General features: G+C 38.1%; 1 protein-coding gene across 7 annotated transcripts in view; it reads right to left on the bottom strand.

Annotated features, from left to right (window-relative positions):
- Positions 1-21131, bottom strand: part of dixdc1b (DIX domain containing 1b) — a 32598-nt gene that overhangs the window by 8141 nt on the left and 3326 nt on the right. For 4 of the 7 annotated variants that reach the window (XM_077233201.1, XM_077233197.1, XM_077233199.1 and 1 more), the window contains exons 2-12: positions 16839-16968; positions 16623-16748; positions 16299-16548; positions 15300-15419; positions 2220-2326; positions 1986-2140; positions 1815-1904; positions 1418-1471; positions 639-689; positions 220-324; positions 69-122 (exon numbers count right to left, since the gene is read on the bottom strand). In XM_077233201.1, coding sequence (XP_077089316.1) covers positions 69-122; positions 220-324; positions 639-689; positions 1418-1471; positions 1815-1904; positions 1986-2140; positions 2220-2326; positions 15300-15419; positions 16299-16548; positions 16623-16748; positions 16839-16968 — 1242 coding nt within the window. The remainder of the gene's footprint in view (positions 1-68; positions 123-219; positions 325-638; positions 690-1417; positions 1472-1814; positions 1905-1985; positions 2141-2219; positions 2327-15299; positions 15420-16298; positions 16549-16622; positions 16749-16838; positions 16969-21131) is intronic. The other 3 variants (XM_077233198.1, XM_077233200.1, XM_077233194.1) reach the window with 1 other exon arrangement.

Below are 21131 nucleotides of genomic sequence, written 5' to 3'. Positions count from 1 at the left end.
GTAGAATTTGAATAGATACCATATATTATGGTACATTTTTGTAATAAACATGATTATATTTTTCATGCCTTATATTCGCTGAGAAGTCTGCTCCTCTCCTCTAGCTTCCTCTGTTGCTCAGCCTGCGAAGATATACACAGATAATACTTGAAACCGGTCTCAGATATGGTTTAACTGAAAATAATTTAATATGCATTGCATAAAGACAGATGCACTCACATTTTGTCCTGCCAGCTCATCTTTGGCCATACTGGTGCGCAGGAGTTCCTGTTTGAGCTGCAGGACTGAGGACTCCTGCACAGCCATACGCTGCTGAAGAGCATCCTGATGACACGGGACAGGGTTAATCAATCTCAACATATCTAACTTGCTCTGTTTTATGCTTTTAAGTGTGAAGGTGATGATACACAGTGCAACTTTTTGAGCAATGTTGCCGAGCGATTGTTGCTTGGGCAGTTTCCCATTGAGAATGGGCAACAAATTTCTATCTGGATACTTTAGATCAGTCGTGGGCCCTGTGTCTCACCTAGTTGACGGCAACATTGCCCAGCAACATTGCTCAAAAAGTTGTCCCATGTATCATCACCTTGAGGATCTTATTTATAGGCATGTGGAGTTTGGAGATGAGTAAGACTCACTTTAACTCCTTGCAGGTTGCGAGCCTCCTGTTTGAACCTCAATAGCTCCCTCTGCATGTAAAAAAAAAAAAAACCTCACATCATAGACTAGTTTTAAAAATATCAGGACTGGACAAGATCAGCACATCAATAACTAACCACATAGCTAATTCTGTCAGACCGAACTGAAAAATACCACAGTGATTATGAAATTATCAGTACTACATCATGAAGTAGTCAAACAAATTTAAATCATATTTAAAAATATGCTAAAACACAGTCCAGAGATGCAAATGTAATATATAACAGTGTGTGTTTCCAGCAGAACGATTCAGATTCATATTACTATTATAATTACTCAGACACAACATACACACACAATTATATATATATATATATATATATATATATATATATATATATATATATATATATACACACACACACATACATATACACAGTATGCTATTGATACTGGTCAGTTGAATTATTAGAAAACATGGTAATGCAGCCACGACACAAAGCGTTATTTTCAAACAAAATGAACAGACAAGTCAATTATTCTGCTTATACTATGGTTACCACACCTGGATACATTGTGCAGATGTTGTATTTCAAGACATTTGTCAGGTTTTTGTCCTTAAAATGCTCTTGTGTGTAGGACTAATTTCTTATGCATCTAATCCCAAGTCTCCGTTGCTAATTACAAAAGCAGACTAATGCAGTTGCTAATGCAGTTATTAGAAAAAGAGAGAGATTAAATGTGCATATAATAATATAATAATATGAATAATGCGCACCTTTAGATCTTGACTCTCCTCCATGCTCTGGTCCAGACGACTTTGTATTACAACCTGTAGCACAAAAACAGAGGATTTTTGCTGCTTCAGAACAAAACCAAATATATTACATATTACACACGACAACCTAATAGAAAACAGAGAAGAACTGGAAGAAATAAACGGACAACGTAGGAGAGAAGGGGAGAAACGGATACCTGTGTCTCTCTCACAAACAAAGCAAAGTTCACCGTGAGAGTAACATGATCTGTCCTGACAGAGCTTAGTGAAAGAGCAGGAGAGAATGAGAGAGATGGGGGAGGGAGGGGCATAGCAAGTCACATATTATCAAGGATATGGATGAAAAAGAGGCCAATTTGGGGTAAAACACTATTGTGACATAAATAAAGATACGCACCAGTTGCTGCTCTGCGTTTTCAACTCCCTCACCCAGACTAAGCGTCACCTCCTGCTCATCCTCAGGTAATGAACCGTGCAGAAGGAGAGCCTACAAAACCACCTGTTATAAGCCACAAGCTCTCAAAAAGCAATACAACATAAATGAGGTGATAATATATGTTATTGTCACCTGTAGGCTGGACACCATTTTCCGTGCCTCCTGCATCTCCTTCTCCAGCTGTTCCTGTTGCTCAGACAGTTTGTCCTCCCAGGTGCAGTCACCAGCTAGATCATCATGCCCCGAGACAATGGCCTGGTCACACAGGGCCAATTTCACTGTGTCCTCTAATGGTAAACAGGAATAGATCAAGACTGTTGTGCGTGGACGAGACCATCCAGATGATTGATTGAAATGGATCAATACCTGTTTTAATAGTTTTCTCCCTTGACAAGGTGTCTAACAGTCCTGCCTTCACGTCTGATAGGCTGATGGAGTCTTTGGGACTGTGGGTGGGACTCTGTGAACTGAGGCTGTGGCAATAAACAAACAAACAAACATAACTTTACAGTCAATGTCAAATTTTGTCTAAAGGCCCTTTCACACCGGACGCGTAACGAAAAAGCGAAACGGAAAAGCAAATAGTTCGCGTGCGAATAGTTCGCGTCAAAACCATTCACATCAGCCGCGACGCGAATTTGCGACTTTCAGAGCTTCAACATTCCAAAACTTTCGTGCCGACAGCTGAGAAAACATGGACACTTCATCATCATCATCCTGTGAAGACGAGCTTTTCATTTTCTTTAAAAGACAGAAAAGAAGGTTTTGTGTGCACCCAATCTTAAAGAACAGAGAGTCTGAAGGGCAGTATGCTAATCTTGTAAAGGAGCTAAAACTTTGCCACAAAGAACCGGCCAAAGTAAGAATTATGCATTAAACATTTTATTTAATGTTTATTAATAAACTAGTGTTTTCTGTCAGTTTTCGGTAGGCTATGAGACGCGCTCCAGTTCACGTGTCGGCGCCTCCCTGTCCTAATTATATTGTCTACTATATTTTCTTCTTTTTATTAATCCAGGCAATTTGTTGATGAAACATTGATTAAAATGTACATACAATTTATACAAAACGAAATTCACTTTAAAGAAATGCTTTCTACAAAACAAAACTTAAAAAGTGGCCAAAATTATGTCTGACCCATTCCAAATGTTTTCGATATATTGGGCATCTTATCCTATCTTACTCATCTCATGCGGTTCCCTTTTCATATAGCTAATCAACAAAGATGAAAATAAAAAAATAACATTATATTATTTAAACATACATATGAAACGTATGTTTAAGTTATTTAACTTATTTTTAAGCATCACCCCACTCCGCTTTACTCGCATGCTCTGGTGTGTTGCCTATACATGCATGCAAAAATAATATGAAACACACAACCATGAATGTTGAAAATATTCCAAATCAATTATTTCCCTCCTAGTCAAAAATATTATAAATCATCAGCACGCACTTCAACTCACCGGAGACACCAATTATCCCAGCTATTTTATCCCATGCCTCATTCTTTTGTAACTGATCCCTATAAGCAAAAAGGTCATGTCATAAATGATAGGGTATGCGTGCGTTGAGATGCGGAATAGGCAATATAAAAATGCTGTCATTATAAAAGGTTTCTAGTTTCATTGTATTGCTTGTTTTTAGTTTACATTTCATGTTGTGACTTCTCTTCTCTCGCACATAATGCTGCTACGTCAGAGCGGCCAAAGCGTCAACAAGCTTTACCTTTGTTTACTTGTATGTGATTGGCTGAAGCCTTTTCTGTCGCCGCAAAAGTAAAAAAAATCGACATCGAAGCGAAAAAAATAAAAGTCGTTTTTTCGCCTCAGCACATTCGCGTTCGGTGTGGAAGCACTCATTACACAAACAGCTGATAAAAAAATAAAACCATTGCGCGAATTATTGGTGCGTCAAAATCGCGTCCAGTGTGAAAGGCCCTTAACACATGCCTTTTATTATATGGTTGTATTTCTTCCATTTTATATATATATATATTTTTTTATTATTAATTTACTTGTTTTGTATATATTATTTTACCCGGTTCCTGTCATAATTTAATTTAATTTAAAATTTGTTTCTGGCTCAACCTAACTTTAGATTTTAAATGTGCTTTATTAATAAATTACTTAATTATCTAGTAAATTACTAATCCATATAAAACACCTGTATGAACGGAACAGTTCATACAGAAAAAAAATACTGTCATAATTTACCTACCCTCGTGTTGTTCCAAATCTGTATGACTTTATTGAGGTGACTTTATATAAGATGTAAAAGACGTTGTGAAGAATGTTCACACTAAATTTACAGTGACCTCAGGCTTTCAAGCTCCGAAAAGTATTCATAAAATTGTTGCTAAAGAAGTGTGGCTGAAGAACATTATGCCTTGTTTTGGATAAACTGCAGTATACACAATCTTCACGGGGTTTGGGACAACATGAGGCTGAGAAAATGACAAGTTTGAACTATCCATTTGAACTATCCCTTTAAATCAATTCCAATAATTGTAGAATCACCATGGAGTCGTTCCAAAAGCGAGTTACAATATCACAAAGACAGATGCTTTTGTAATTTATGTTTATCAGGTGCTGCATCTGGTTTCCCAGAAAGGCAAAGCTAGACAAAAATAAACAGTCCTGAAGCAAAGGAAGAAAGTGCCTTTTAAAGACAGTTGCCATGGAGACCCCTTGCAAATATGAACAGCCAAGTCTGTCAGGATCTGAGCTTCTGTTAGATCTGATACCCTATCAATAATGCACTGTTAATCCGTTTGAAAGGCACAGGCTTATGAGCCAATGTCTGGCATTCATGAAAGCTATAACACTTTCAGTTTGAATTATGCTATATACAGCACTTCTGTATCAGCTCAAATACATTGTAAAAGAAATCCATATGAATTGAGTGGTTTAATCTTCCGAAGAGACAATACTTGGTCAGCATTGCTGTAGCAGTTGCAGCACTTTCAGATACCCTCCACCTTCCCCAGCTCCGACTGTATAGATCTGCTACGGGTAATTCATCTATGCTATATTGTACAGCAGCAGCATATCTTACTTGCTCACACAGCAGCGTATCATGTATATGTATTGGCAGTAGTAAGTCCTGTACTTGCACTGCAGCAGTAGCAATAACAGACAGCAACAGCAATAACAGATCTATTCCGCCAATATCAAACATATCAACATTGTCATATCCATTACCATGCCAAACACTCGAGAGTTGTCATGACAGAACTTTAGGATTAGGGTTGGGTATCGTTTGAATTTTAACGATTCCGCTTCCGCTCATCGATTCCGATTCTTATCGATTCCTAATTTCAATTCCAATAAGGTAAAAAAAACCTTCATTCACATTTAGTCTTATTGGAAAACATTTCATTGTAGCTGAATACCTTGAACAAAAATCAATAGGCTAAAGAACACTTACACAAGGAACTTTTGCCTATGGTTTAAAACTACCTAGAAAAACAACTAGCCTAACTAATATAAATTTCAAGCATTAAAGAAACGAAAAAATGTGAGTAATTAAAAAAGAACAAATGAACAAATTAGCAATTGCACCAATTAATACAACTGAACAAAGATACGACTGAAATAAACAGTGTTTTAAGATTTTCAGGAATAGAATGTTAAAAGATTCAGGAATAGAATTTGTAATCAAATGTAAAATAGCACTGTAGTTTATGAATACAATAGGCTACATTACAAATATATTGTTACAAAAGTTATTCAGTCAAGAACAGCGAGTTAATTTTATCTTTTTATCTTTTGTTTTTTGATTAACGTTATTATAGAGACAGCATGACTATAAGGCTGCTGTCACTTTAAGAGCTGCACAGATCCAATATACTGTTACACAAGTCTTCTTGCACTTGAACGGTCTAAAATCACAATAAAATGCGCACAAAAACGATAAGTGTAATTGAAATGCACGTTTCTTACCGATTCTTGCAAATTTGGAACCAGTTCTAAAATGGAAGCGGATCTCGAATACCCATCCCGATTTATGATCAATGCACATACATAGAGCACATCGCATATGGTAAATGGAAACTCAAAAACACAACTCATTGGTTCAAACCAGCAGCTGGTTTGAGCTTCCATTTTTCATATACACAATGTAATTTACTATATCTTTATGAACTTTTTTGTAGTGTCAAAGTTGTGTTGTAATGGTTCAGAAATCTCTATTTAATTATTTATGTTTTTAAATATCTTCATTTGTGTTTTAAAGATGAACAGTCTTATGGGTTTGGAATGAAATGAGGCTGATTAATTGATGGCCGAATTGGAATTTTTGTGTGAACAAACCATTTAATGGTAAACTATAGGTTTCTAATCAGCGTATTGGCTTCTATAAACCCAAACATTGATGGTCTAAAGAACCAGAAGATGTTTGTGGCACTAGACTGTAAAACCTTCTTTAGTTCAAAAAGGATCTTCATCATCTTCACTTTCATTGTAAGAGTGTATGGTAGGAAAATGTGAGATGTATAAATATAGAGTGTCAGTATTAGTTTTTCCAAATGAATTAGACGAGTGGAGGAGTGAAGGCTTGACACCACAATGTTTTTCAGGCCCTGGGGCGAAGGACATGGATCTAATCTTAACCCATGATGGGTTATCCAAGTGTAGTCCTGGCAGACCTGTCTGTGAGGGGACAGCAAAAGATTGCAGTGCCAATAACCTCACTCTTTCTCTGTCTGCTGTCTTCATGCATGCCAAGTTGAATTCTCCTACATCAATTCTCCTCTAAGCAAAGTCACAAAAATGAAAGAACAGTCCTGCACCCATTAACACAAATGACCTTCACATTAGACAGAGTGTGAAGACTTTGCTGTCATAGTCAATACTGAATTTATATCAGGGAATAAATCCCATCCACCTCATTGGTTCAATTCGTTTGCAGTGAAACGTAACTGACATTCCACACAGAGCAAATGGATCCCGCCTGGGTGACCTTTGGAGAATTCATGTTTATTTTCAGACAGATTAAGGCCTGGGGATCCCCAAGTCAAAATTCATTCTGTGGATTTAGTGCAGCAGTTTAATAAAAAACAAACAACAGCCAGAGTATATCATGCCTGGAAATCTCCAAACATTTTTGAGCTCTGCAAATTATTTTACTTATGTGTGGTGGATCAAGACAAAGGACCAAGGGTGATCCGCTTTGTCATCTTAACAAAGCAACAATGCTTCTTCTGGAAGGAAACAGAGCGCTTGTTGTTTTTTTGTTTAGTGTATATGTTGTGCTGGCTCTCATTGTCCTGATCCAGGCTACAGACCGCAGAGACCCTGAAAGAGACAGCCCGTCGCACTCCACATTACTCTCTTTGTTTTATTTTTCTCACGTTGTGGGGAGGGGGAAGGAGGGGACTGTTCTCTTTCAAAACCAAATCCAGAACCCCCTTCTGATTGTGACCCACACAGACACTAAAGACACTCACTTATTCAGTTCAGTTTCTCCACAATTTTATTCTCCATTTTGTGCTGTGTTTGCCAGAAAAAAAAACATTAAAATTAATAAATGGACACTGAGTTAACTGAAACTCATCCAACTTGACTGAAAAAAATCATTCACTATTTATTAAGGGTTTTTTACTGATCTTTGAATCTCTCACTCTAAAAACAATGCGCATTTATATGAAACAGTTACTCCAACATAAAACAAAGTACAAAAATGGAGTAGAGGGCTTATTAAAGAGGAAAAAAATATATTTATACATTTTCTGAAGAAAATGCAAGCGCAATTCTAGGGTGGTTGCCAGGGCATTGTTAAGTAGATGATGTTACGACTTTTACTATTTCTTGATGGTCAAGTTTGATCATCTTCTCGACACTCCACCAGAACCCATCGAGGAGCTCTGGCGGGGCCGATCCAAGGACCTCACATAACCACCCAATCGATATAAGTGACGGGCGGTGTGTACAAAGGGCAGGGACTTAATCAACGTGAGCTTATGACCCGCGCTTACTGGGAATTCCTTTTTAGTGAGTTGCTGTGTGGTTGCTAGGGTGTTCTGGGCGCAGGGTTGCCAGGTCTGTGCAACAAAAGTAGCACAATGGCCTATCAAATGTAGTAAAAAAATCTTTACTGAAGTTGTACGTTTAGAGGATGTTTTGGGGGTGTTGGAGCGCCGAAATCGTACTTACGGGGGTGAAAATCAACCCGTGTATAAATAATTTACCCGCGGCAACATCTTAAAAGTATCCCAAATCCAGGAACAATGTCTGGGTGTTATTCTGATCCTTAGATTTGAGTCCTTCCATTGTACACTACTGTTTAAAAGTTTGTGGTCAGTACCATTTTTCTTTCCCAGTACAATTTTTTTCAGAGGACATCCTGGGATTTTTAATGACTACAGAGAGTCAGGACCTTAGTTTAACGTCTCATCCGAAGGACGGTGCTCTTTGACAGTATAGGCCGCACTAACACCTCTTCCAGCAGCAACCTGATTTTCTCAGGAGGTCTCCCGTCCAGGTACTAACCAGGCTCAGCCCAGCTTAGCTTCAGTAGGCAACCAGTCTTGGGTTATAGGGTGATATGGCTGCTTGGCAGCTAATAATTGTAATAACATTTCACAATATTACTGCTTTTACAGTATCAAATAAATGAAGCCTTGGTGAGTAACATTAACATTAATAAATCTTACTTACTCACACTTAAGTCTTACCGACTAAAGTCATTAGTGTTTTTAAAGATTAACTTAAGGTAAAAGCAGATGAAATGCGCATGAGAATTACATGTTTAGTACAGGGCAACGCAGATAACTTTAAAAATATGGTACTAATATATATTGCACATCCAGTCGCCTACAACAAATTTCTCCTCAGTACATTTAGCAAGATTCAAAGTATTACTCCATAGCAGAGCAGATCAGCTTACACATAATTTAATATTCAGGCTAGGTACGTGTTCAAATGTATTAGTAATAGCTTAGCAAGCACCACTAACAAGACAATAATATAAATAATCTTAGATTCAGTGTATGGTTCAACTGGCTGCCTAGAGGAAATGTAATATAACACATTCAGCATTGCACAACCAAGCATTTTATTATAAGCATTTCAAATGGCCCTGAAGTGTACAACATCAGCAATTGCTGTAGTCGAAACATCCTTTATTCATAGCAAAGATGGATGGAAAACGACAGCTAGGCAATGACTGACTGATACCATTGGAGAGGAATCAAAGCGAACCCACAAAGCAATCTCCTAGTTATAAATAAAGATCCACTATGGGTGTTTTCTCTGGATGAAACACAAGCCTGCGCTGAGATTCTTTCTATGCAAAGTATTCTCACCATTCTATTTGAAATGGAAAACAAAAAAAAACAAAAAAAATGTGTTCCAATTTACATAAGCTACTGCAGCATTCACTGACTGGTTTTATATAACCGCTGACTGAATGCAATGGGAACATACAGAACCGTTGCATCATGGTGAAGTCTGCCCTGATGATACAGTCTTGCTTCACAGTCCCAGCATAAAACCCAGTAATCTTTCTAACAGAGCTCGCTGTGATCCTCCCGAAACATCTTCTACACTGATAAATATTTCTAGATCTCAGGACTCACATATCAAAGCGCAAAAATGACCAACAAGTGGTCCTATGCAAATAAACATGTTCTGCTTCCCACACGAGATCAGTCAGTCTGAAGGGTCATTAGATGATTCTCATGAGAGCTCATCAGAAGTCCATCACAAACCCAGAAGTCATTTGGAAGAATTGCAGGAAGCTTATTTAAGTATATTTACGTTTCAGCATTAGTAATTGGAAACAAGAGCCAGTGTTATTTAAAGAAAAAGGCCAACGTCAACATAACGGAAATTCTCTGCTGCCAGGGTGAGAGTTCGGGAATTATTTCACTTTTGGGAGACTGTTTTGAGGAGAAGAGTCTGAGCAGACATATCCGGCATTCTTTGCACTGTTGTAAGGAAAACAAACTGCTTCAGCATTCATGGCACTTCAAAGTGTCGGATTTAGTTCATATTGTGTTGTGTTGTATGCATATGAAAGATGACAAAGGCACAAAATTTGTTCTTAAAGCACAGCACAGGTGGCACTGACATAGAGACTTGATCCAAAATCTTGTGTGTGAGCTATAGTAGAAAGTTAAACTGGGTCAGACACACTAAAGTCTGTCATTCACAGCCACACATGATAATAAAATGCAGGTCCATTCACTGACAACCACTAAACCGCTGAAGGTCTGCAAGCCACTGTATGTATCTGTGGATCATGTGTTTGCTAAGAATTTGCATAAAAACCTTCTCAATGTTATTACATCGTCAGTGGTTTATGTAGTGTATGTCACCTCAGTCTGCCAACTCTCCTTCAAATAAATGACTTCTGGTAGCTTTTTTGCTTCTAATCGCTGTCAATGTAAACCTTTTACTGAGAAGCATTAAAAGGTTTTATGACCGCATCAGAAAATGTGAATTGGTGAGTAAAATCAATGTGAATCAAACTGGACTATACAAACTATACATTATAGAGGAAAACAAGTGAATTGCTAAAAACACTTGCAAGCCTGCAAACTATCAACTGTTTAAGTGTTTTTAAAGGAATAGTTAACACAAAAGTAAAAATTTTCATAATTTATTCACAAAATGTTGCTCCAAACCGGTATGGCTCTTTCTGCTGTGGAAAAGAAAGTTTTGGTGAACACTGACAACACTGACAATTCTCAAAATTTCATCATGTTCCACAGATGAAAAAGTCATACTGTTTTTGGAACGACATCAGTGTTGCGTATATGATGACAGAATTTTCATTTTTAGGTAAAACTTTCCATTTAAATCATCCTAAAAATGCAGGGACAGTCTTACCATTTGAATTGCTTGGCTCCCATTTTGGCACTAGAGTTTCTAGCCCTCTGCACTACGTTTATTCATCAATAGAACATCAAGAAGTTTAGGAATCACCATCGTTCTTACGGACAACTTCTTCAGAGTCCTGTCTCAGCAAAGCGTCTACAGCGTTACCACTCGTTTGCTAACTAGCTCCTCTTTATCACCATTCTTGGAACTGACAGCAGATCCTATGCGCAAGTTCAAAGCCTCTTCAGATGCACTTGATGTTGTCCATATGGAAATCCTGATTTCAATCCGTCTACAGTGACAGGAGAGAGAGAGACACTGCTCTGTCACCAAGGCAGCTGCATCCTGCCCCCTCCTCTCCTCTCTCTGGCTGTGAGTTGGGCTAATTATTCCTCTTCTCAGTTCAACCTGTTCACAGGCGACTGCTTACGGAGTAAAGCTCTCCATCGCTGAGATCTGCATGTCCCTGTCTAGTTCTCGTGCTCCCTCCCTCACTAGCTCCTCTTTTTCTGTGCGAGGATGTCAGACTCTGTCCGGCCTTCCTCTGTTTACCCTCCCCCTCCAGCCCTCCCTCTATTTCGTCTTCTTTTTCTCTGTCCTGCCTCTCTCCCCATCTGTTAGAATCAGTATTTTGACGGAGGGGAGCTGGTACATAGACTGTCTGGCTTGTAGATGGGCACAGATCTGCTCTGGACAGTTTGCACTTCTAATTTAACATGACATTCAGGTGTGTATATATATATATATATATATATAAAACTGCTCACAGGTGTGGGGCTGGTAAGATTTTTTTTTTAAATTGTTCTCTCAGGCCCACCAAAGCTGCATTTATTTGATCAAAAATACAGTGAGAACTTTAATATTGTGAAATTTAAGAGAACTGTTTTCTATTACTATAAATAGTATTTTAAAATGTAATTTATTCCTAATTTTCAGCATCATTACTCCAGTCTTCAGTGTCACAAGATCCTTCAAAAATCATATGCTGATTTGCTGCTCAATAAACATTTCTTATCAATGTTTAAAACATATGTGCTGCTTGATATTTTTGTAGAAACTGTGATATTTTATTTAAATGATTCTTTGATTAATAGAAAGTTACAAATAACAGCATTAGAATTGAGCATTGAAATTGATTTTTTTGTAACAATGTGAAATACTTTACGTACACTTTAACTCAATTTAATGCACAAATATCTTTCAAATAAATTTGGAAAAACTGACCACAAACTTTTAACAGTAGTGTACTTCTGATTTGGCATGTCATTCAGAAATAAGTTCTTTAACTTTTTTAACTTTAAAAAAAAAGCCTTACTTTTTTGGCCATATCAGCTTAATACTATTTGCACATAAACATTTTTATGCAATGTTTTACTTAAACTTCACACAGAATTTGAAATCAAATAGTGCATTATCCATTGACTAGGCTGCTGGTAGATTTAGTAACTGATTCAAAAGAGAGCAGACACAGTTGGCCAAATCTTGGCTAATTTATCAGCCTTGCTGTTAGATCTGCCTGTCACACTCACAACATTTTCACAGTACTATTTAATAAAGAGTATAATGTGATTGGGACATGGTGAAATCCAAACCTGTCACTTACATGACTCAAAGTTGAAAATACTGTTCTGTGGATTTCATAAGTATCAGAAACACCAATGCCATAAGAAAGTGGGAATAAGCTGATGTGAATAACTAGTAAGATTTTCAATTCTACTTATCCATACAACGCCCAGTTTAAACGGCCATATATATATATATATATATATATATATATATAGATAGCAGGACGAGCAGGACGAGGCCGAGGGCCTTGAGAGAATGGCGCGAGGCCGGTGGCTTGATTACTAATGAGCGACACCTGCCTCGCGCCATTCTCTCACGGCCCTCGGCCTCGTCCTGCTCGCCACAATATATATATATATATATAAAAGGGTCAATTACAAAGTTTAAAAAAGCATTTAAGTTTAAGCAAGACTCCAAATGTACCATCATCTTGGCCCTTATAACAACGGTAAATAACCATCAACTAGCTTACAGGGCAGTGAGCTATTCAGATCAGTCAAGATTTGACTGATCAAGTGCCTCTTAACTTCAGCACAAGTCACTGACCTAGACAACGTCCTAGAACAGCTTCTTACATAACACTCATGTTATGTGAATACATTTAAAGGGGTCATGAACTGCATTTTTTTATTATTATTTTATAATGTTTCCTAAAGCCTAGTTCACACTACATGATTTTAAAACGTCGGGCTGAACTGTACGGTTCACACTACATGACTTGCTGTCTGAGAAATCAGGAGTGTTCAAGTTGTTGAGCTGTTCACACCACACGACACAGCGTTTTTGATCCGCAACAGGAGGTAACGCACTACACGAGTTGACAACAACTCTGTCACCCAACGATTCTATCTTGTCTACAAATCTGTCTAATGTCTATTTTGACGCGAAACAGCACGCGCGCCAATACACAGCGAAGAACAACACAACACGCGAATATGGACGTCAGACAGAAACTAGTGCTGCAAACTGTTTGCACGATCATTTGCTCTGAGAAAAACGCAAAAAAAGAAAAAATAAGAGGGTATGGGCGAAAGAGTGGATCTGCTTACGCGAAGAGCAGGTCTGTGCTACAGAGAGAGTTGGAGGTGAGTACAGCATGTTTATATCGGAGATGTAGCTGCATGTTTATGTTTAGCTGACAGCAAAAATCACGTATTTACCTGGTGACCTCAACTCATGCCTTGCTGTGATTGGCTGATGCTCATGACATCAGTGAGATTGAGTCGTGCGACAGCTCTGGATATCTAGCATGCTAGATATTTTTCTAGGCTCGGCGACGCGTCTGCGAGGCGTCCGCGAGGCGTCCGCGAGGGTCTTTGATGCGTTGTTGGCTCTTTCATACTAACAGATTGGCGAGCGTTCATCGCCCGCTAATCCCCCGCGATTTGCACGCGATAACACCCTGACCTGCCGGCGAGCTCAACGATTTGCAAATCGGGCTTAAATCGGGCTTAAAATCATATAGTGTGAACTAGGCTTAAGGTGCACTTAGTATGATTTTTATATTTAAAAAAAACACATAATTTAGAAATGAAGGGCCATTTTCTACCCTGATTTTAGCCCTCTGATTTAAACGCTCTGTTTAAAAGGGTGTCTGCTGTCAGACTTCAGTGTAAACGCCAACTGTTGTGATTGGCAAACATCTTTGCATATTATATTACAAGTATTACATGTGGAACTCTCTCAGACTTTTACAACGTTTTTACTATTACAGCTGTTGAGATTAACTAATTGTGAAAAGTGTTGATTATAGCATTATATTTAAATTTACTCCCGTCGCATGAAAGGTTGCAGTGAGGAGCATGTAGCAGATCACAGACACGTTGAGCGCATGAATGCAGTAATCTCGTCATTGCAACTCGACTTCTGCACTCTCACGAATGCCTTCATCACAACTAACAGTGCAAACACGATCTAAATAAGAGATTTCAAAGACTCCATAATAAAACGTACCGAACAAACAAATAATGCCCTACTGAGACATTTACAAAGCAACATTTTTAATTTTTAATTAATGCATTTGGATCCTTTGGAAGGTAATGTTATATTTAGTCCAGTGATCCGGTATCTCGCTTCTCTCATCTCACTAACACGCCAGTGGGCGGGGCCAAAGATGTGATGATGTAGAAGTAGGCGTTGATCTGGCAGTCTTTCGTCACAGTATTATGTCTTAAACAAAATCTGAGTTGTAAACAAAAGTAGTTTTCTGAGCTTGGATTCATTAAAATAAGTTTTTGGACTAATGAGGAAGGTTTGAATTCTGAAACTTACAGGATGTTTTTTAGTACAATGACAAAATGTAAAAAGATCACGGAAAATTTTATTTCTCGATTCATGACCCCATTAAAGACATCTGCAAAAACGCATGACTAAGCGTACAAATGGTGTTCTTTTGGATAATCAGGTACTGAATCAGCTCCTTCAGCTAAAAGACATAAACCACATAAAAGGACAGTCACACATTTTATGGTTTTCAGTGGCAAATCATGATGATGCCTTAGAGAAAGCCAGCAGGCAGCAACATTTCAGGCTTTACAAAACAAGCAGTGAGAAAATCCTCGTGACAGCCTCCTCCAGCCAATCTATGTTTTCTCCTCTCATAAAAGCAGAGAGAATAAAGAGAAGGGGTTGTGATAACATGTTTTTGTGCATTTGGTAAGAGATATGGTGAAAACTGATGAAACTGAAAAAAATTATTCTCAGCTGAATGTATTCTCAATTTACAAGCTTATACTATTTTCTATTTATCTGCATTTTTTTAGTTCAAAATTATTGATTTTAATTAAATTCTTTGAATGGATATAAATATCTAATTTCTCATGGCCTTATTTCTTTCAGTACTTACAAATATGTAAATGTTACAACTCACATTTTCAACTTTGACTCCACCTTTATTAGACTTATTTACTTTTTATACTTTTATATTTTATATAAAATAAAAGTACTTATATATACTTTTATATCTCTTCTATATGTTCAAACTATTAGTTAATTCAGTGTAAAGTAATATACAGACTGGCTGCATTTTATTTAACCATCAATATTCAGAATTTACCCAGTGGATCTTGCTTCTGTCTCCTCTTCAAATGACCCCTTCTGTCCCTCATACTGCTGGACCAATGCTCGCACACTCCAGCAGGGGTTCTCACTGTCCTCCTCACTACTGCAGCCACGACTAAGAGCGAGCACAAAAAAATTAAATAAATGATTGCAGAGAGATTAGAAATAGAAACTGTAACATGCTGTTTCAGGGATGGATGATTTTTTTCATTTGTAAGCTAAACGGATTGACTCTCTCAAATATTTTTTCATAATTCTGGCCTGTTTCAAGCTTATGTTAACTATTTTCAAAGCTTCAACAAAGCACATTAGAGATTGTTGCTAGAGTTGACAGCAAAGCATACATTGAGGATGAAACTGCAAATCTGATTTTCCATATGCTGCCTCTTAACTGAGCGGCAATACCCTCAGACAGCAGCAAGAGGGCATCAGTCATCTGTTAAAGAAACAGTTCACTCTAAAATTAAGTTCTTTTTTATTATCTTAGAGATGCAAAAGTAGACATTTTAAACAATGGCCTGATTGGTCTTTTCCATGCATTTACAATGAATGGGGACTGAGGCTTTCAAGCTTCAAAAAGGCTGGAAAAGTACCATAAAAAGATTATAAAAGTCCAAAATGTAAGAATTTTTCACTGATAACATTTCACCGACTCAGTTGCTCTGTTCACGAACTGGACATTGTTACTTCTCTCGTGTACGCATCAAGAGGAGCTAGGGTGGATGTCAAGATTTTCTGCGCATAAAGACGTCAATTTCAGCCTCACATAAAGACAATATGAGCATGAGTAAATGATGACAGAATGTTATTTTTGGTGAATTATTCTTTCAAGCAAAGCTAATGAATCTTCTTGAAATGAGAAGGAGAGCATGTCCAAACTTCTGCTTAATACTGTAAAGAACAGTTGCTCTACGAAAGCAATTCTGCTTCAATGAATAAAAGTTTACAAAACTCTATTGAAGAAGGAGAAGGAGAGAAAAGGCACAATATGTACCTCCATTCTTGTCTTAGATGGAAGACGGAGCGGCCAGGGCGTGCGGCATCCTGCCTGGCTGCTGCCAGTGCTGCTGCTGCATTCTGGGCCATGGCCATGGTGGAATGAGGCCTGTGATTGTCTGAGGAGCCAGTGGAACTCCTGCCTACACTAGCTCCAGCTCTGTGACTGGCTGATGCGGAGGGTTTAAAATGTGCAGCCAGAGCGAGGATGAGCCTCATGGCGGATTTCAGGTTCCCCTCCACAATGTCTTTGAGGACAGAGAGAAAGAAATAAGTAGGTCTATCAGCTTAAGTGTGATTAAGAGTCTGCTGTGTAACTCACCCCTGGCAGACGTCTGTGGCATTCTGATCCGTTTGGATAACACAAACTGCAGAACCTTCTCCACGTTCTGTTTCTTCTCCTGATCGTCCCGTGGCACATAATGAATGCCATCCAGCAGCTCTCCAGCTTGCCAAATAAATAAAACACATCTCAATACCAAGATGTGCATTATATTAGAGTCTTGCAATAATTGTGTTATATGATGTATGGACTTACCCACTATCTCAATGAGGTGTGCTAGGACCACACCATCTCTGAGATCCTGTCGTAGATCACTCACAGGTTTCAGTCCAGGCTTCTTCCTCAGCTGTGCATTAACCCAAGACACATAGGCAGCCAGTTGCTGCTAGAAAGACAAACATGTCATACATGTGAATGCAAACTTAGTCTATCGCTCAAGGGCAGATTGGGCAAGTGCCCCCATTGCCTCCCCCCCAACCCCCAATATAAGAATATTCATTTTTTCCCCCGCAATTACTTAATTATTTGCTTTTTCTTCTTAGCATTATTTGCTTTTTGCAATGCGTCCACCACGTTGATGTAATTTTGTTCTATTAATGACTCTATGTGCTGTTAAACTGCATCCCAGAAAGACATTTATTATTAGTGGCGATGCTCCTGGTGGAGAGGTTGCACAGGATGTCCCTGTGTTGATACCCACTAGGATACCCATTGTCAAAAGAAATTTATGCCTCAGTGCTCAAGAAGCACCAATTGTGACAGGCCAAGTCCCTCTCCATTCACCCCGGACGGTCAGCATCACCCGGGTTCAACGGCATGGATTAGTCTGACTTGCACTTTCTCTGCCTGGTCACAAAAGGACAGCTTAACTCCCCACGCTCACGCTTCCTCTTCAGCAAAAACATGTAGGAACACATAAAGACTGCAGTGAGGTTTGCCGCAGTTCTACCCTCTGGCAAATGTGCTGTGCACTGAACAAAATATGATTTTTTTTTTTACAGTGCAGAAGAATGTGGGGTGGCTGCAGGAAAAAATACAGCAGGTGGAAAAAGCATTTTCTTATGAGAGCTAAATAAGCCCAGCAATAACTTAATGACACAAACGAACCATAAAGGTATTACCAAGTCATCCATATGACTCATATTTCAAGTCTTATAAAGCCATACAATGGCTTTGTAGGAGAAACAGACCAAAATTTGCATGCTATTCACAGATAATATCCCCGACAATTGAGCTGTTATCCAATGCGACAGAAAGCCGTGAGTTGAACTTGAGAACCTCTATTGAAAGAGGTCTATTGAAATGTCTTCAAAATGTCTCTTTCTGTGTAAAAAAGGAAAAAAAAGTTTTTGGAGTAAAAGAAGAAGAAAATGGAAAAGATAAGTAAGATTTTGTGCTTTTTTTAGATTTTTTTTTATTCAGCAAGGATGCATTAAATTGATCAAAATGTGACAGTAAAGACATTACAATGTTAAAATTTTTTTTTCAAATTAATCCTGTTTTTGAACTTTCTATTCATCAAAGAATCCACAAAAAAGCACAGCTGTTTTTATCATTCATTGATAATAATAATAAATGTTTCCTGAGCGCCAAATCAGCATATTAGGCCGCGTTTACATTACATGGTTTAAGAAACCCAATTCTGATTTTTTCCTCCCACGTGTCAAAGATCAGATATTATCCACAAACGTGTAAGCAGGGAAAAAAGCACATATGTATTCCGATGCTCTCAGATCGGTTTCAAGCCTCATTCATATGTCGAAATAAATCTGATATGATTTGGATATGTTTATTTGTCTGCCATATAAGCGGACAGATCAGATATTTCTGTCAATGCGACTCGTACGTCATACTTCAACTCAGGTGGACACCAATCGCGATCACATGACTCTTTTCAATGGCACAATGGATGCTCAACCCACTACAGACTAAAGTTTTGCTGACATTTAAAGATGGTGCGGGAAGCAAAAGTGTGTTGTGTATTGCTACTGCGAATACACAACACACTCCTGTGAGCAAGTAAGACACGCTGCTGCTGTACAATTGCATAGATGAATTACCCGTAGCAGATCTATACAGGTGGAGCTGGGGAAGGTGGAGGCTTTCTGAAAATGCGCTGCACTGCTATATAGCAAATGCTAACCAAGTAATTGAAGGTTGAGCATGCAAGCTCATTGGCTACTGATACAGCAGGAACCAATCAGCTGTCCCATATAGAGAATTCAAACAAGTTGAGTTAAGAACCTATTAGCATGGGCAATCTAGAGTTTCATGACAGAACTTTGTACATATCGGATATGGGTAACTTTTAATAGAAGATGTCAGCTGGACGACAAAAAAAATCGGATATAATAAATTCATTGGAATTGGGCTGCAGTATAAATGCAGTCTTAGAATGATTTCTGAAGGATAATGTGACACTGAAGACTGGAGTAATGGCTGCTGAAAATGTAACTTTGCCATTACAAAAATAAATTACATTTTAAAATATATTCAAAGAGAAAACAGATAAGGTCCTTGCACACGGAGTACGAAATCCGCACTCGAAATTTTTGCACGTTAAAAAATAAATACGACCTCATGTTTTGTCAATCACGTTTACTTTTGGAGTTGCCTCCGATACTTTCATCCATCATAAAAAAATTCGGATCGGGTTCGATTTTCTGCGTTTTTGTTTTTAGCAAGCCTTTTGAATGGTGTTTTGACAATTCAGAGCCACCGAATAACTAATTCAAAAAAACGCATACGAAAATTTCAGATTCAGTGTACAAGCACCTTTAGGACTACTTTAAATTGTAATACTATTTATTACTACTGTTTTTACTGTCTTATCAATCAAATAAATGCAGTCTTGGTGAGAATAGAGACCAACCTTATCGACCCCAAACTTTTGAATCTAGTGTATGACCAAAATTGGACATCCATGATGCCAAATGTCACTCCCTGACAAAATACAGTCTGCTATTATTCTAAAACTGTGGGGAAACTTTTCCTGGGGCCTCAACCTCCCAACCAACATCTAGTAGTTGTGTCATAACTCATGACACGTGCACAGTCAAGAAAGCACATGCACAACAAAATGAGCTTTGCATGTTTTTCATGGGGACCCTTCATTCACAAACTGTGCACAGTAGCGTTTATTGATTTGCCACATGGTGGGCTGACTAATACAATGCAAGCTCTGTATGAAGCATATCTGTCTCACTTCAATCTAACTGTGGCCCAGAGTGACAGGCTTCTCAGGAAAAACAACTAACACAGAGAGCATTCAGCACAGATCCAGTGTAAGATGCTGACTGAGCTGTAAAACCGGAAGGTAGCAATAGTCTTGTGCAGCCAGCTGTACAAATGAGCTGTCTGTTCCCACAGCGACACTATAGATGGATATATCTCCATCACTGGATCCTGCTGCTGCGCTGTATTCTCACCTTCTAGGTGGAACTGACAGCTGGGATTCATAACAAAAAATTAATGATGGTTTGAGAACAGTGCTTGATGGTTTAATGGTTATAGCCGCAGGGCAGGCAGATATAGAAGCACTTAGTCTTAGGTAACATCAGTAGGGAATGTCTGATGATGGTGCACATAGTCAGAAATGGAATAATATGCTTAACACCTCCTCCCACACGTAACACCATTTATAAGAGCATGATGATATAGCTAGTAATCTTTTATTGTGCAAGCTGTGGTTTTTATGACAAATTATAATTTACTGTTTTTATTTATTGTTTTCATTCACACTTTCCTGTTCAATGTTCATGTTTCAAAGTATTATTAATGCAATTGTAATTCAAGTTTAAATGCATTTATACTGCCGCATATATATTATACCTCTGTGGCATTAAACAGTCTCTTTAAATGCAATATTAATAGGATTGTGTCTCCCATTGTTTAACAGATGTCAAGATTATCCTTCACTCAGTTTGGAAGTCTTATGGACTGTTAATGACATGCTACTGTTAACAATCTACTAAAATTAGCACTTTTATTGTGCAAACTGTGGTCTATATGGCATAATGTCTTTTACTTATAATTTTGAGAACAATTGTGCGATTAATGGGATTGTGTCTCACATTGTTTAACAGCTGTCAAGACTATCTTCTCTCTGTTTAAACATCTTATGGACTGTTACTAGCATTTTACTGCTAAAACACTTACTGAACTATCACTTTGTTTTGTAGACTCTTGTAGGCTATACATGCCATAATTTATAGTTTGTTGTTTTTATTGATCATTTCAAGTTTCAATATTCATAAGTAAAACATTTTTAAAGCATTAAATGCATTTATATATAATACATAAAAATCTATACATATATTTATGTTTTGGGTGATTTCAACGGCTAAATATACAACTTCTGCGCAGTGTACACATGACACAAGGCTATTATTACTGCTGTTAACCAATAAACACTGACGGTAAGACAAATTTATACGATAAAGTGTTTCACAAGCATCATATAACCAATTACATGCAAAAAGCATATGTTGTTCTACAGTAACATCTCATAGAAGGCGCAAACAATGCCGTCGCACTCTTCGGAGTTGC

The sequence above is a fragment of the Siphateles boraxobius genome, unplaced genomic scaffold (genome assembly GCF_051911475.1).
Source record: "Siphateles boraxobius isolate OS27281-9 unplaced genomic scaffold, OSU_SipBor_1 18, whole genome shotgun sequence".
NCBI lineage: Eukaryota > Metazoa > Chordata > Actinopteri > Cypriniformes > Leuciscidae > Siphateles > Siphateles boraxobius.
This window is presented reverse-complemented; position numbering and strand designations above follow the sequence as displayed.